Source organism: Macrotis lagotis, chromosome X (genome assembly GCF_037893015.1).
Source record: "Macrotis lagotis isolate mMagLag1 chromosome X, bilby.v1.9.chrom.fasta, whole genome shotgun sequence".
Classification (NCBI taxonomy): Eukaryota; Metazoa; Chordata; class Mammalia; order Peramelemorphia; family Peramelidae; genus Macrotis; species Macrotis lagotis.
This window is the reverse complement of record NC_133666.1, coordinates 466,256,711-466,274,528: the sequence shown is the minus strand read 5'-3', so window position 1 is coordinate 466,274,528 and position 17,818 is coordinate 466,256,711. Positions and strand designations below refer to the sequence as shown.

General features: G+C 34.1%; 1 protein-coding gene across 1 annotated transcript in view; it reads right to left on the bottom strand.

Moving 5' to 3' along the window:
- PTPRM (protein tyrosine phosphatase receptor type M) overlaps positions 1–17,818 on the bottom strand; it is a 1,090,562-nt gene that overhangs the window by 130,345 nt on the left and 942,399 nt on the right. Inside the window, exon 19 of the mRNA XM_074202077.1 lies at positions 10,491–10,578. Within this exon, the coding sequence (XP_074058178.1) occupies positions 10,491–10,578 (88 nt within the window). The remainder of the gene's footprint in view (positions 1–10,490; positions 10,579–17,818) is intronic.

Sequence of the window (17,818 nt, the reverse complement as noted above, 5' to 3'; positions counted from 1 at the left end):
ATGTTATAAATTAGTTCCAACACTCTAGATCAGTTTCTTTGGATCAAAGCTTTATCTCCCTAAAAGGATTCTTAAGTGGGTTCAATGGATAGATTACATAGAGTCTGTGAATTTGATGGGTAATAATATCACATCTTAATTTTCACTAACTTCTAACTGAAATTTAGTCTTTCTTTCAATTATTTAAAAACATTATTTGACAGGGGTCCAGAGGCTTCATCCAGGTTGCCAAAGGAGTCTGACACACAAAAAAGGTTAAGAACCCTTGTTCTGGAATAAGTCACACTATCTCTTTATCCTATTATTTGTATGCTTTAAGGAAAATACACATCAGACATCCTTTCTGCTAGCCAACAGGGTTTAAGATAAATGAAATCTAAATTGAAAGTAACAGAAAGGAGCCACAAACTTGTGTACTGGCAAAGGGAGAAATGGTTTTGCTGGGCTGGTTGAGGCTCCTAAATCAGTTATTTCCCTTGTGTGGCTTTCTGTTCTCCAGACTTATAGATCCCTGTTTCTGCCACTTTTGTGCTTTGCTTGTAGCAGTTTTCAATCAAACCCAATGAAAGTCAGTCTCAGAAGCTGACTGTTTCCATGCCTCAGTTCTCATGTCCTTTCTTCCTGTTTGCATTTCATGTTTCCTGAGTTCTGCCTGTCTGCTATCCATAAATTGTTTCCTTTAATTTTTCAATTAAGAAGCAATATTTTTTTCCTTTCCAACTCTTGTTTTTATTGTTTAGTTCATTAATTGTATCTGACTTTTCATGACCTCATTTGGCATTTTTCTTTTAGAATTTTGCAAGGCAAATGGGCTTAAGTGACTTGCCCAAGGCCACAAAGCTAGGTAATTAAGTGTTTGAGGCCAAATTTGAATTCAGGTACTCCTGACTCTAGGGTTGGTGCTTTATCCACTGCACCACCTAGTGGCCCCAATCATTTTTTTTTTGCAAGGCAATGGGGTTAAGTGGCTTGACTAAGGCCACACAGCTAGGTAATTATTAAATGTCTGAGACCGGATTTGAACTCAGGTACTCCTGACTTCAGGGCCGGTGCTCTATCCACTATACCACCTAGCTGCCCCGTGGCCCCAATCATTTGGCATTTTCTTAACAAAGATGCAGGAGTGTTTTGTCATTTCCTTTTTGAGCTCATTTTAAAGGTAAGGAAGTTAAGGTCAATAGAGTTAATTAAGAGACTTGCTTAAGGTCATATAGCTATTAAGTACTTGAGGCTGGATTTGAACTCAAGTCCTCCTGATTCCAGTTCTGGCACTCTATTTACCTAGCTGCTTAACCTTATTCCTCACTTTAAAAAAAAAGGAAGGAAGGAAAGAAAAATAAAACCCTTGTAAGAAATATGTATAGTTAAAAAAAAAACACGTTTCCATATTGACCATGCACAAAAAAATTAGAAATCCTTTTTTTTTGTTTTCAAAAGAGGGTTGGGATGTAAACTTGGCAGTCAGGGTTACTATAACAAGTGTCCAGGACCACTAATCTCTCCACATAAAAGGCATGTCATATCCATTCCTAAATTTCTTTATAGAGTTAATCTATTCTCCTCCCTTGCAACAGAGAACCCTGATACTTAGCCCTAACATTCCAATTCATTCAAAAAATAATTTCTAAGCATCTCCAATGTGCTAGGTAATGAACTAGGTTCATGGGGATACAGTCAAAAATGAAACAATGTCTCATCCCAAGGTTGGAAACAACACAAAAGAATAAGTGAATACAAATCAAATACAATATATGCAAAATAAATGCACAGTAATTTCTGGATCAGTGAACTGGCAATTAGTGGGTTAGAGGAGAACTCCTGAAGGAGGGGCCAATTGAGTTAGCCTGTAAGGAAGTTAGGTAGTCTCAGAAGCAGAAAATGGAGAGGAGATGGAAAATACTTGAGTTTGACTGGAATAGAGAATGAATGAAGGTATGTAATCTGAGATAAGACTGCAAGGGTAAAAACTGAGTCCGTTTGAGGAGGATTTTAAATACCAAGGAGAGGAATTTGTACTTTATTTAGAAGTAATTGGTAGCTATTGGAGGTTATTGAGCAGAGGAGATACAGGTCAGTCCTCCTTGTAGAAGGAATTTGATATGACTTTGTCAACTACATGAAAGAAAGATTAGAGAGGAAAGAGATTAGAAAAAAGAGTCAATTAAGAGGGCATTACAAGAGTCCAAGAAAGAGGTGAAAAGGGTCTTGGGTATATTCAGGGGTACAAAGGCAACCTTTTGAGAACCATTGATTTGGGGAAGGTATTAAAATTTAAACAGAAAAGTATAACTCCTACAATGAAATATTTAAATGGCAGTGACCCAGAGACTGAGGATCTATAGGTACTCAAGCACTCGTTTTTAAAGCAAGCTTAATATAAGCAAGTTATTACAATAATTATGTAGAGTTCCTAAGTATAAATCTATGGAAGTTTATCCTATTTTCCTGAACTCTAACTCACCTTGAATTAAGGTTGCCATTTGTAAGATCAAAAGGCTTTATAGATTATGATTTTCAGTGGATTTATTTATGTTTTTTAATAATTTGATGCTATATTTAAAAAAATCAAATCAGTATCTTATCTTAATGCTTATAAAGTATTATGGGGTCAGAATTAAACATGGCCATTATTGTTATTATTATAATTCAAAAAGTCATTAAAATATTTCTAATCATCCTGGAGCATTAGATACCATCCCATTCTGTAGGCATGTAGTAAACACTAAGGGACTTACATTGATACAAATTTACTCGCCTATTGGAAGAATCACTTTTAAAAGCCATTTTGGAGTTTAAATGTGAAGCCCCAAAGAAATATCTATACTAATGGCAATTTACAACCCCACATAGCCTGACTACGCTTTGTTTACCATAGTGTACATTGTTACAGATGAGTTACATAATGTATAGTCATAGTTATAATCTCCAAAGTGACTGGATATAATTGGGTACATATATGCTCCAGGTTCTATGGAGGTAATAACTCTAACCATACAATACCTACCTCATCTATAATTTGATGTATATGTGCTCTGTCAGACATTTCAGTGGTGGGGGTAAGGGAAGACTATTATGATTTGCTGCTAAGCTCCTTTTCTGTCAGAAAAACAAAATGAAACAAAACTTTACTGAACTATATGATATATTTGGAGAAGTTTTATAAGAAATTCAAAAGGACGCAGTAATAAGCTCTTCATTGTTTACTTCTAAAGTAATATAATATGATAGCATTTATTACTACACTATTAATAATGATACTAGAGAAAAAGAAAGTCTAGACTGTAAGGTTTTGAGCTTGTAATTTGAATTCCTTAAATATAGGGTTTAAAAAAGTCTTAAGTACCATTCAAAAATCTAATACACTAATACCTTAATATTAAACATCTATGACGATCCTATAATTTTATCTTGTAGTAATGTTATCATTATAGTACAAATGGGATAATAATTGATGATATTTCACCTCCAACCAATTCTCTTTCTGCTAAATATTGATGACACATTTAAAGCAAATTGGAATAGTGGTGATCTAAGTAACATTTGCTCTCTGAGAGAAGGGTCAAAATTAATTTTAATTACAATTGATTTCTGTACCTAATGGCTTTTTCTTATTTTTCCCTTAGGGGTTATAATCTTGCCAAGGATGGCTGTAACAGTTACTTTTCCATTTGTTTTCAAATAACAGAGTCCAATATAACTGTCAGCCAGATATGCTTGGCTATCTCTTCTCTTAAGGTCACTCTTAGTTTGTCTTTTAAAATCTAGTCTAATCCCTATATGAGTTAGAATTTATGTAACATTTTAACTTCTGCAAAGTGCTTGGAATATATTTTCTCATTTACTCTTCCCAACAACCTAAGGAAGGTGCTATTATTATCTTCATTTTCCAAATGAGGGAACTAAAGCCTAGAGAGTTTAATTTTCCAGGGTCACAAACCTGCTAAAAGGATTTGAATTTAGGTCTTCATGATTCAAAAATCTAGTACTCTATCCATTGCATCACATAGAAGGATGATTATATGGTTCACTCTTGTTGCCCAAGTTTGGTGAATATTATATGAACTCAAGAACTTGATTCCTGTCTACTAACCACCTAGTCCTGAGTTCTTCCTTCCATTAACTGATCTCCTAAGTCTTCTTGCCTGTATCTATAGAGCTTATTTACTCCTCTTTGCCTTATCTGACCTCTCTAAGAGGCAATCTCTGACCATTCTCTCAGAACATGTGGGTGTTTCTAAATAGCAATTATTGTAAAGCAGAATTCAAATGAAACAGTATTTTCTATAAAGTTATGGTGGATTATCTGCCCTTTCCACTACTCTTCCCTCCCAACAATCCCCCACAATCCAAAGTGCTCATTTATTGCTATTTCTGAAAGAAATGGTAATGCACTGGATTGCATACTTTAGTTTTTTCTAGCTTTATGATTTCTTTACTTATGGTAAGACAGTTAAATGTCTTTAGTTTTCACTTTACTAGGACATTAGACAACTGGATTTACCTTTTCCCCTAATTGTGAACATGAAGGATTTTCAAAGCAAATGAACAATATTTTTAAACAGGATAGATTTAGATAGTCAAAGAGTAAGCTTGAGCCTACTAACAATTCTTATCAATTTTTAAAAGTGCCCACAAGAATCTTTAAGATAAAAAGTTTTATTCCCCATTCACTCAGCTATAGTTAGCTCTAACTATTGTAGAACACTTTGTGATTTATACTTCTCAATAAAGCAAACTGACCTTCACACCAATGAGAAGGGGTTTGATTTTAATATACTTCCTTCAATGCCTGTGTGGAGAGTGTATAAAGGTACAATTTGGCCTAAGGTTTCCAATGCCTTTTTTGTCCATGAACAAATCACTCTGCCATAAAAACTATTTAAGATTTGCAATAGTGATTGTAAATGTGGAATTCAAAATACCATATATGGACCATTCATTGCAAAAGAAAGGAATACCGTGATCAGACATAGGCACCTTATTTTAGGAAGGGCACTGCCAAATCAATCATTCAATAAATATTTATTAAGTGTTATTTTATACCAGTATATATTGAAATATACTTATAGGAAACTAGCCAAGATGGTTAGAAAACTTACTAGACTTGGCTGAAAAAACTGGGGCTATGTAGCTGAAAGAAGAAATCATACATAGAATATACATAATGACAGATTTCAACTACAGATCCCAAAGGGTTGCTATATGGGAAAAGGGCTGTATTTGGCCAATCTGTCTGGTTTCAGAGGGCAGAATTGAGAGCAATGAGTAGAAACTATAATTAGGCAGAATTAGTATTGATACAAGAAAAACTTCTTAATAGTGACAGTGGACCAAAAGTGGGCCTACCATTTGGTGAATAGTTGAATAAGTTCTGGTATTATGAATGTAATGGAACACTATTGTGCAAAAAAAAAGTGATGAATGGGCAGATATCAGAAAAACTCTAGAAAGTCTTGTAGGAACTATTGCAAAGTAAAATGACAAGATGCAGAAAGACATTGTACATAATATCAACACCATTGTATGAGGATCAGCTATGAATGACTTAGCTTTTCTCAGCAACACAATGATCTAAGACAAGTACAAAGGATTCATGATAAAAAATGTTATCCACATCCAGATAAAAAGCTAATGGTCTTTGAATGCAGGTCGAATCACACTTTTTTTCATTTTATTTTATTTTTGTGTATTTTTTCCTTTTGATCTGTTTCTTCTATCACAACTGTGACAAATATAGAAATATGTTTTAAATAATTGTATATATGTAACCTATATCAAATTGCTTACCATTTAAGGAAGGGGAAGGAGAAAAATTTGGAACTCAATATCTTGTAAAAATGAATGTTAAAAGTTATCTTGATATATAATTACGAAATGAGAAAATACTATTAAAAAGTGGAGTGGATTGGAAACCTTTGGAGGTAGTAGGTTTCCTAACACTAGATGACCAAAACAATTTAATTAGGAAAAAACAACAAAAAAACCATATTGATATAAGTGAGATAGCTTAAAAGGCACCTTAAAAAGTAAAAATTTCCTCTCCTCCCTACCCATGAGTCTAGAATTCAAAAGCTTGAGATGTTAAGAGACACAGGAAGTCTTCAAGTAAAGGCTGGCTGATATTAGGGGATGTGAAAAAGGAAATTCTTATTCAGGGAAGGTATCTAGAACAAATACATGCTGTTCAATTTTTTCTATTGTAAAATGACTTCTAACCCATCTAATTTTATAGTGTTGAGAGGCAGCTAGGTACCACATTGCATAGAGCATCACCATTCTGGGCAATTCACTTAACCTTTGTCTCAGTTTCCTAAACTGTAAAATGAGGATAATAACAGTATCTTCATCCCAGGAGTGTTGTGAGAATTAAATTAGATACCCATAAAAGACTTTACATAGTGTTTAGTATATAGTATTTAATAAATGTTTATATTTTTTTTCTTCCAGTGAAAGCTCTCTCTCCTTGAAAAATCATAGGTGAATGAGAGTGACTGTGGTATAAGTAGAAGCACCGATCATTAAAGTTCAAAGGCACCTTAGAAAGTCTCTAATCTTAATTTTTAGTATATATCATAGACCTATTTGATAGTTTAACTTTTCAATGCCTAGGGAGAATAAGTGGTGATGGAATTGTGATTTGATTCTAGGTTTCCTGTCTCCCAATTCTTGACATACTCATCATGTTAAGGAAGAGCAATGCAATTAGGGAATTAGATATGTGGACATTTTATATTATTTGGCATTAGGGCCATTATAATCTATACTATCCTGCCTCCTAAGGTTGATGCAAACAGCCTCTCCTTTTAAAATACCACTTATTCTGATGGGTTATTTTTACTTTACTGCATATTACTTCTCAATCCATATAACCAAAGCTGTGGATATTCCAATAGTCCCACAATTCCAGCTGCCTTCATGATGTGCCTATTTGAATACCCTGCTGACATTTCAAACTCAAACAGGGCTTATTATTTTCCCTTAATCTGCTCCTTCTCCTGACTCCACTGTTTCTGGTGCTAGCATTCACCCAGATACCTGACTTTATCATCTTGGGGTTATTTTTGACTCCTTTCTCTCATATGATATGTCCAATAGTTACCAAGTCTTAGCATTCCCTCCTTTGTGACATCTGTGACATCTGTCCCCTCCTCTCTATCCCCACTGCTGACATTATAGTACAAGTCCTAGTCTAGATGATAACCTACCTATTTAATAATAGCATCCTTTCAGGTATTCCCATCTCTCTTTTCTTTAACTTATTCTTTATACCAAAATAATTTTGCTCGTAACATGGGTCTGGTCATGTTATTTCTTAGCACAGAAATCTTTACCATCACCTAAAAGTTAATACCTTTTTGTATTAAAGGCCATCTGTTATTTGATGCCACCTTTGTTTTCCAACTTTTATACTATTTCCTTCCACAATCTCTTTGCTTCAGCTAAAATGGACTAATTTTCAAAGATGCTCTGGACCTTCACATATCAGAGCCTTTGTTCATGCTATTCCCTATTACTGGAAAGGATGCCCTCCCTCCCCTTGCTTGTTGAATTTCTACCAATATTTTATTTCATTAGCAAGTCTGCTAACATTAATTAAGCACTTATTAATTACCATGCAGTGTACTAAGCACTGGAATGCAAAGGAGGGGGGAACAACATTCTTTTCTTAAGGAGTTCAAAGTCTTATGTTCAACTCAGATGATATTTCTTTCCACAACTCAGAGGTTGGCTATATGTGTGTGTGTGTGTGTGTGTGTGTATGTATATATATATATATATGTATATATATATATATATATATATATATATATATATATATATATTCATCTATAGACATCTGAACTTGCTTCATTGCCCCCTGCTTTCAGGATACTCCTGGTCTTGTTAATTCTCCCCCAAACCTTCTGACTCCTGTTGTGGGATCAATGATTATATATAGCTTTATATATATATATATATATATATATATATATATATATATATATATATATATCGCTGCTTATGGAAATGTCTCTCTCACCATCACTATTACTTCACTCTTCTCTCTGACCCCCATTCTTCTATATGGGTTGTTTTTATCTTTTAGAGACTGTCTCTATGTATTTGTATTATTACTTAGTTCCAATTAGTCAATGCTAACGCATTCATTCATTTATTCATTCATTCACTCACTCATTCATTCATTCTTTAATGGAAGCTTTCTGTGACCCTACTAGCTGGTAGTGATTTTCCTTGCTGACATTTCCTTTTTGTTTTGTTTTTATCTAATGTACCCCAAATTTAATCTTATATTTCTGACATATTTATATTGCTACCTTTACTTTTTATTAGACTACAAGGAGAATGGAATGGCAAATCACTTTAGTGTCTTTGCTCAAAACAAAAACCAAAAAACTTGAATGGGGTCATGGAGAGTTGGACACAACTGAAATAAATAAGAAAAATTCTGTGAAAGCAGGGACATTGTTTTGTAATAATTATTTTCTGTTTCTCATGGAACAGTGCTCTGCACATGGTAGGTACTTAAAATGCTTGCTCTACTGCAATATACTCATACAGCAGTTACTCTGATATCTTCATACACAATAGTACAATAATTCTGCATTTTTAATGACTTATTTTTGCTGTGCAAAAATAGAGACCCAAAAGAAAATAGCAAGGATGGTTGGGGGGGCAGAGCTTTTGAAATTGAGTCCAATTCTACCTCCTTCATGCACCTTTCTTTTATCATGCTAGTTCTCACTGATCTCTTTTCCTTCAGAGATTCAATAGAACTTTGAATCAATAAGACACATAGTTTCACTTGAAAATAGGAAAAGAGATTCAAATAGTATTTACTAGGTGCCTGAGACTGTGCTAAGTATTAAAAAAACCAATTATTATCTCAGTTGATGCTGAAAACAAGCTAATAGGTAGGTGCTGTTGTTATCCCCACTTTACAGATGAGGGAACTGAGGTTGACATAGCTATTAAGTATCTCAGCGTGGATTTATACTCAAGTCTTCTTGACTGCAGTTTCAGAGCTCTACTGTATTTTAGCTACCAATAGAGGATATTGTCTTGTTTTGACCATTTTTTCAAGACAATTAGTTTTTTTCTTAATTTCATTGTAAGCAAAGATAAGATCTTTGTAAATGCTAAACAGATCACTGGACACATAAAAAGAATTAAGTGATTACTTGTTTTTAACAAAATAATCAATGCCCAGGTCATTGACAGTGCTCTAACACCTTGGCTAGTTTTCCTTTCTCCTGTATACTCTCATATATATACTTGCATAACTGTGCACACACACATAAACACAGTTGTTATTCTCTCAGTGGTGGCCAAGATACCTGAATGCAGGAAGGCTTTTGTTTGTTTTACTCATGGGGAAGCTGTGTAGATAAAATGAATTCATTATTGTAGAGAAGTAATTTTTGGCATTCTTAATAGAGCACACATGCCTTTATAAATGTAGGGTTTTAAAATTTTTTTAAATATTGAATGAATGAAAAGTGTAGATGGAAGTGGTTGGGAAGCTATATTTCAAGAAATATCAAGTGAGGACATTTTACTGGTACATATACTCACATCAAATCCTGGAATCCAATGTTGCATGGCAATAATTTTTCCCCAAATTGGTGAAAAGCTATCTGCCTTATCTAGAATCATGTGGGGTAGGGGGTGTGTTAGGGAGTTTTACAAACTCCTAACTATTCAATATGAGATCTGCTATTTGCCAGTCATTGAGGTGGATTTTGTAGTTGTTTGTCTTCATTTTCAAGAGGATCCAAGTCATCATGAGATGATGTCTTGCAAGTGAACTGGATTTAAGTGAGGCAGAGGAAGAAGGAGCAGAGAAATTGATTTGGGAGGAGGTTCATCAATCAACATCTGAATTCATCTCAGCAACCATATTAAGAATGAATAAGGCTTGACTAGTTTAAAAAATACTTTGAGTAGCTCACAGTTCCATTTTACAGGAATTAGAGATTTCTCAGATAAAAAATCTTAGCTTTCTTGGTATCATGTAGTGAGATATAATGCAAAGTGATTTTACTTTTGTGTTTCAATTTCCTGCCTTAAAAGAGGGACACTGCTGCAGGCGTACCTCAGACAAATGTCAAAGGGATTAATGATTTAATGTTTGAGTTTCTTGGACATGTCAAAGCCAAGATTTTTATTTATTTTACATAGCGGATAGGAGTAAGGGCTATTGTGTTTATTACTGCTAAAAAGCATTTTCCTCCTTAGCATTTCACTGTTACCAACACCATCCAAATCTTAAATCTATAAGTAAACTAGCCACAAAAATAAAAGTGCATTGACTTAGAAAGGTATTTCAATGATTATTTTTTTCTCCTTCTTTAGTATTTGCACATATCTATTTCTCTGTTAGATTGAAAGAAGTAATTGTTCTGTAAAGTCTCTCTGCATGGGGCTGGTGGTCAATCTTATCAGATGCAAAAAGAAAGTTATACTGAATCAGTCACACTGTCAACACTTACAGGCAATGATATTCCCATATCTGTTCTTCATTCTGTTCTCATCTTTCTTTGCGGAGTCCCATGGTGCAGACTGCCCTTCAAAGAAACTCTATAAGAAAGAAAAGTGATACCCAGAATTACAATCTCTTATAATAAACATTAGAATCTTAAAACCAGAAGGATTAAAAAAAAAGTGGAGCAGTGGTCAAGAAGGAAATATGACATCCACAGGAATTAGTGGGAAGATCAATAAGAAGCATTACTTCCTAAATATTTAATTTTGTTTTCTCTGAATACCACTTTCCTTCTTCTGCGCTACCAGTATAGGTCAAAAGTCTCTAGAAGTAAAATTCCAAATTTGCCTGAAAGATTACAGCAGGATCACACATCTACTTATTTTAAAGGCTAATTAGCCCATTACTTTCATTTCACAGATAAGGAAACTGAGGTTCAGAGGTTGAATGACTTCCTCAAGAGGTGGGATATGAACCTAAGTCCTATGAATCTTTCCATTGCACCACAATGCAACAGAAATACTAAACAAAGGTAGTCTTGCTCATTATTAGCCTGTCAAAATGTCTGACCTACATATAATCAGGAAATATAGACAACTTATTAGTTATTCATATAATAATTCTCTCAATCACCTAGGAGAGGGAAGGAAAAAATCTATAAGAGCTTATTCTTCAACTGGAAAAAACACATATAAAGAGTCTTTTCTTTTTGTTATAGTTTTATGACATCTATGATAAACTTTCATAATCAATTCTACTAAAATTCTTAATTCAGCTCTGGTGAAGTAAAGACATCCATTCGTTCAAGGATTAGGCACTGTTACAACCCAGGGTTAAAATCTTTATGTTATTAATCAACTGTAAACCTTCTTTTTTAGTTTTAATGAAAATTCCCTTTTATCACTTGGCAAATAGGAAAATTAACTACCTTTTAAAAACTTCCTGGTATCTAAGTATAGGGATTTTCATTTCATTTTTTAGTTCACCTCACAGTAACTATTCCTATCCTAAAATCATAATTTTTCATTACAGTGCTTCAGGTATGGGGAAAAGAAAGCCATCAGAGAAGCTGTCAGTAAGAAATGACCCTGGGAACTTGCTTCAACTAATTGGTCTAATCCCTACTCTGATTTACTGACACACTATACCCTCTGGCACAATACTGGAGGATAGAAAGTGAAAAGAAAGAATGCTGAGAAGATCGATAGAATGTACCATTCTGTGCTATTTTTTTTTTTTGCAGGGTTAGTGGGGTGGAACTATTAATATATGGCAGGTTGGACATGTAGCCTCACAAATGTCATGAATGCATTCAATCTTATTTTCTCCAAAATGAAGCATTGCTTCATTCCTAACTTTTCTAATCCATTTAGGATTATCTTGTCTATTTCAACTAGCATTCAGTGAATAGCTTCATTTTCCTTAGCATTCCAAGATACAATGCAATTCCCACAAGAGCAATATGTAGCATGCATCTGCCAGTTTGGGGAACAATCCATCCATTTTACTATGTTGGTTTTGATCTCTAAGTAAATCTTTATAAGGGGTGCCTTCTTTGTGTACCCTATAGCACTCACCAATATTAAACAGTCTCTGAATGACAAGGGTTTGCAGAATACCAATCAGTTAATTTTTTTCATAAATACATAAAAGAACAACATTTCCATATTCTTATTTTTTGGAAATGAGGAAGGGGAGGGAGTGGAGAGAAAGTAGGTAGGCTGACAATCACTAAAGGCCAACTTCATTGCCAACTTTATCTTCTGCACCTGTACCCAGTGAGTGGAGTGTATTTACAATCACTGCTGTCATCTGCTTCCCTGTTCATCAATGATCAGGTTAAAATGGCAGCAAAAGTGAGAACCAAGTGCTTTGTGAAATATCCAATCTAGCTAATTCTGTTCCTATTAGCCAGTCTCAAGCATCTTATTCCAAGTACTTTCATATCAGATGCCAGGGAACTCGTATTTTTAACATATAAAATAGAGAAGTACTGCAAACATAACTATGAATTCAATTCCTTGTACAGAGTTAAAATGCCTTGTGTAAATTATGCACCATTAATCTCCATGATCATAATGACAGTATTGCTTATTGGTAGAGAAATTTGAAAATTTATTGTTTTAAAAACAAACTGGGACAGTTCAACAGTAATATATGACACAAAAATAAGGTAATTCATAGAATCCTACTATACGTTAATCTTTTAAAGTAAAATTTTGCATTATGAAGGGCAAATACAAACTAAAAATTCATATAACATCAATATAGTCAGTAAGGAAAAACACTAACCTATTGAAGTAATAGCTGTGAGCACAAATATATAGTGGGGGGGGCTTTGTTAAAGTACTTAATTTCTACTTGGTTTGCCATGAAAGATGAATTTTTAAAATAACCTCAAGGAACCTAAAATCAGATGCCTTCTTCTGAACAGTTATCTTATGAATAACAGCTATTTTCCAGTCAAGTAATTACTATTATTTGGCTTCTTTCATAAGTGCTTTGTATTCCTTTGAATATTCTTTGACTTAATTGTCATCATTTTAATTTTCCTTCCCCTCTACCTGACCTAAAAGTTTTTTAAATTGTTATGGAATAAGATTGATAAAGAATATGACAGGCAGAGAAAAGCACCTGAGAGTATTTGACTTGTTGATTTGATAGTTTTGCCATTAGTTAACTAGAAAAGACAAGCACAGGCAGTTATCAGGAGATGGGAGGGAATATGGTCACTTGTTCCACCAGTTAGGGTGAGCCCTCTCAAATCCCTGAACGTAAAGCCATGAAATTCCCATCTCATTTTGTACAGATGCATGCTCTACTATGACTTCCTTTAAAAAGGTGAAGGTTATACTGTTTTAATTGAGAGTAGACTTCTACATAGTTTTGAGTTTAAGAAAATTCATAACATTTACTTTAGCTTGAGCAGACAGGTTGCAAAATATTTTCCTTTCAATTACCCTGTGAAGTAGGCCATATAAGTAGTGCAGTAGATAGAACAATAACCTGGGAGTCGGGAGAACAGATTCTGTTATATTCTATAAGAATATAACCTTAGAATTTGGCCTTAGAGACTTGACACTTACTAGTTGTGTGACCTTTGGTAAGTCACTTAACCCTGACTGCTACATATATTGCTCCATATAGACTGGTCATCTCCAGTCATGCTTATTCATATCTGGCCACTGGATTCAGATGACTGCAGGAGAAAGCAAGGCTGGTGACTTGGCATAGCACTCCCTCACTCAAATCCAATTCCTGTGTTTGTCATGGCATTACCTTCCTGATATCACTGTCCTCTTTGAGATCAAAGGACAAACATTATTGTATCACCATTTTACAGATGAGTAAACCAAGTCCCAGAGAGGGCAAGTAGTTTATCAAGGGAACACAGATATTCAGTGATGGAGGTAGTAAGATTTAAATTTAGTGTCTCTCTCTCTCTCTCTCTCTCTCTCTCTCTCTCTCTCTCTCTCTCTCCAGTCTCATCTTCATTATATGAGCTGGGAATCAACTGGCTCAGCATCCAAACTTCCTCTTTAGTCAGGAATAGTTTTTTTTTGAGGGGGAATAATTAATCGATAAACATTTTAAATTGTTACTTTAATGAGCCTGAGCAAGGGACTTAACCTCTCTGATTCCCAATGTCCTAATCTGTAAAGTGAAAAAAAAATTAGTGCCTAATTCAGAGGGTTGTTGTGAAGATCAAATCAAATGTTAACACATGTGAAAGTGCTGTTGAAACCTTAAGTACTAGCTATTATTTATATTAATAACAAAATATTAGTTACTGTTCTTATTATAATGATAAGTCAGTCTAAAGTAGCCAAAGGGACAGAAGAAAAATGGTAGTCAAGAGTAGTAGGTATAACATTTAGATCGCTCACAGTTGATTTATATTTCATAGCCTTTAAATGGTAGTTTATTATAGAATATAATAGAATGGACTTAAAAGGATAAAAAATAAATAAACTTTATATAATTGCTGAATCTTGAGTGTATGTTTATGTGTAAAAAGATCCTTTTATTATTTGCTAGATTAGGTTTTGCTTCCAGAAAATTGAGGCTTAGGGGATATCCCTGGAGTCAGGAAGACCTGAGTTCTAATCTAGTCTCAGATAATTACTGTGTGCAAGTCACTTAATCTCTATTTGTCTTAGTCCAGTGAAGAAGGAAATGATAAACCACTCCAGTATATATGCCAAGAGAATATAATGGATAATATTAAGTCATGAAGAATCGGACACGACTGAACAACATCCAGAAAACTCAGAGAACACATATGTTGTTCTAAGGTAGGTGTGGGGAACCTCTATCTCATGGGCCTTATTGATCTGGTGTTGCCAAGACAACCATAGGCAGGACTCGAAATTCAATAAATCTACTAGCTTTTTAGGGGTGAATTAATTAAATTAAATGTTTGACCAAATATAATTATAAATATCCAAATGGTCCTTGGTAGAAAAATAGGTTTCACTGCTTTAAGCCTACTTTCCTAAAGTATCTAATTAGTTTACTATCAGCAATGAAAAAAAAAAAACAAACAAACCTGCCTGTGCATACACATGCCTGAGAAAGGAAACCAATTATATTGAAATACAGTTATCAAAATATATTCTTTTAAAAAACCAAATTCACGAATGTCAGGTTAAAGATTCCTGGGCTAGATGATCTTGAAGGTTCTTTCTAGTCCTAAATCTACAATTCTAAGGTACATTCCATATAAAAGATGAATCTCCTTTACTAAAGTCCTATTCTATTGCCTCTTTATGGTATGTAAGTTATTTTGGGGTTCACATAGGCCATATCAATCTCTATGAATAATAAGTTACTTTTAAACTAGGATACAGAATGGGGGGGGAGGGAAAGAAATAGCATATGTGTGTGTGTGTGAGTGTGTATAGGTATAGCGCCCATGTATATCTATATGTATATACATACATAGATATATATGTACATGTATAAATGTATATGTATAAATGGATGTATATATACACATGTGGATATATATGTATGTATCTAGATCTGCATAATTTGATCATCATAACAACTTCATCAAGATGAGATTATTTCCCCCATTTTACTGTTAAGGAAATTGATGTAAATAGAGATTAAAGGACTTTCTTTGAGTCACAGTGTTAGGAAGAATTTGAACTCAGATCTTTCTGAATCCAAGTCCAGTACTCCATCCACTGTGCCACCTAGTTGACTCTATAGTAAAACAAAGAGAAAATAATAGAAAGGGAAAAAAATCCAAACAAACAACCCTTCTACTTAAGACAATTACCTAGAATTAGAGTTTGAGAGCCCTAAATTCAAATCCCATTTCAGACAATTAATCCTTGTGTAATTTTGGGCAAATCACAGCAAATCTTACCAGTTTCCCTATCTGTAAAATAGATTTAATTATAGCACCTTTCCTTTAAGAGTTGTTCTGAGGATTAAATAAGAAGATATTTGTAAAGCACTCTTCAAACCTTAAAATACACTAAAATACTAGTTCTTATCATATTATAAATATAATTTTTGACTTATGAATCAAGTAATGGACTTTGATCTGAGGATCAGTTGGTTAACAACTAGCATTTCTAGAAGTGAATGGTTTAAGGTTTATAAAACAACACCAGGCATTAGTTAACAGCAACTAGCATTTATAGAAGTGAGTAGTTTAAAGTTTATAAAACACATTACATTTTTCTCATTTGATACTCCCCCACACCCTCTGAAACTTGATGAAATTGAGGCCATAGTGGTTATAAGTGACTTGTCCTGAGTAAAACTACTAAAAATGACTATGGAAGAATTCAAACTCAGTTCCTCAAAACTGCAGGATCATTATGCAATCTACTATACCTCTTAGTTTCTTCAGAGAGACTTATCCTCAAAAGGTTAGTCAGCAGTTGATTAATTTTTTGGTCAAAGAATTTCGGTAACAGTGTGGTATAATAGAAAATATGATTGTATTCAGATATAGGCGATCTGGGTTCAAATTATGACCAGAGATACACCTCTTAATCTTACATGTAAGTTAAAGGCACTAATAATTTTGCTATATATTTCATAGGCTTAGAGTGAGAAAAATGCCTGTTTAAATATTGAAGTTCCATATTAATGTGAGTTATCATCATCATCCTAATCATACTTATCATCAATAATTAATGTGAGAAGCCCAAACTGAGTCAGAAGAGGAAATACCTATATCACTAAAATCACAGATTGAAGTTCAGAAACTTTTAAATATGGGGAAACATAAAAGTGAAGAGAAGAACTTTGGAGTCTAAGTACTTTGACCTTTTTCTGTAATCTCAAAGATCTTAGATCAGCATCTTGAGCTCCTCTGCATCCTGGGGTTCCTATAATTCTATGATCCCAATGTCAGTTTTCAGGTTATAAAACTCTCAGACTAGAGATCTGCCAATTGACCAGTGATGCTACAAGGTATTGCAGCAGTTCAGGACCCAAACACCCTTGGAAAGCAGTTTCTTAGGATTTCTGCCTTGTTCTGCAGTGAATAATACCTTACACTAAAGAGGTCAAACATCCTATTTGCTCCTTCCAGGTAAGAAGGGAAGGGAATACATATCCTTGGATGCTGATAATCACATGGTGGACATTAAGTAAAAGGTATAGCCATTAACAGAAAAAAAGTCTATTCCTAGGGCAACTACAACTTGTTATTTTCATTGCCTCTTCCTTCTCTTTTAATATTTAAAAAGTTTAAATTTTGCGAATATGTATATGCATATATTTTATTTTAGGAAATAAATGCTTTCCTAAAAAATAGCCAAAAATTTATAAATTGAATCACTGCAAATGCTTTAGGGAAGTTGGTATTTGAAAGAATTTTATCATGAATCATTTTGTCAAAAAAGGCAATCACTTCATAATGTAACTTTTTAAAATTAAGATTTTTCATATTTGGCTTACTTCAAATGAGGCAGACTTACCAGCCCTCTGACTTTTCTACTCCTCTTACCAGAACCTAGGACTCCCAGCTTTGTAGTTCTGACCAATGATAGGTGAGACTTTTCCTTATCTTATCCAGAGAGAGAGAGAGAGAGGCTACTAAACCATTTCCAGTCCTTCAACAAATCAAGGCATTCAACCACATCCATGCCATGTGCAATCCTTCTATGAGTTTCCACATATAGGTCTTTTAGTATAAACTCTGAGAATGAATTTTTACCTCCATGAAGCAAAGAGCTGTCAGAGAAAGATTTTTATAATAGAATATATCCCTAATTTACATGTCCAACTTTGTTTTAATTTTCCTAATATTCTCCTCTCTCAAAAGTTTTACAAGATATAAATGATGTAAGAAAAAGAAGACCAGTG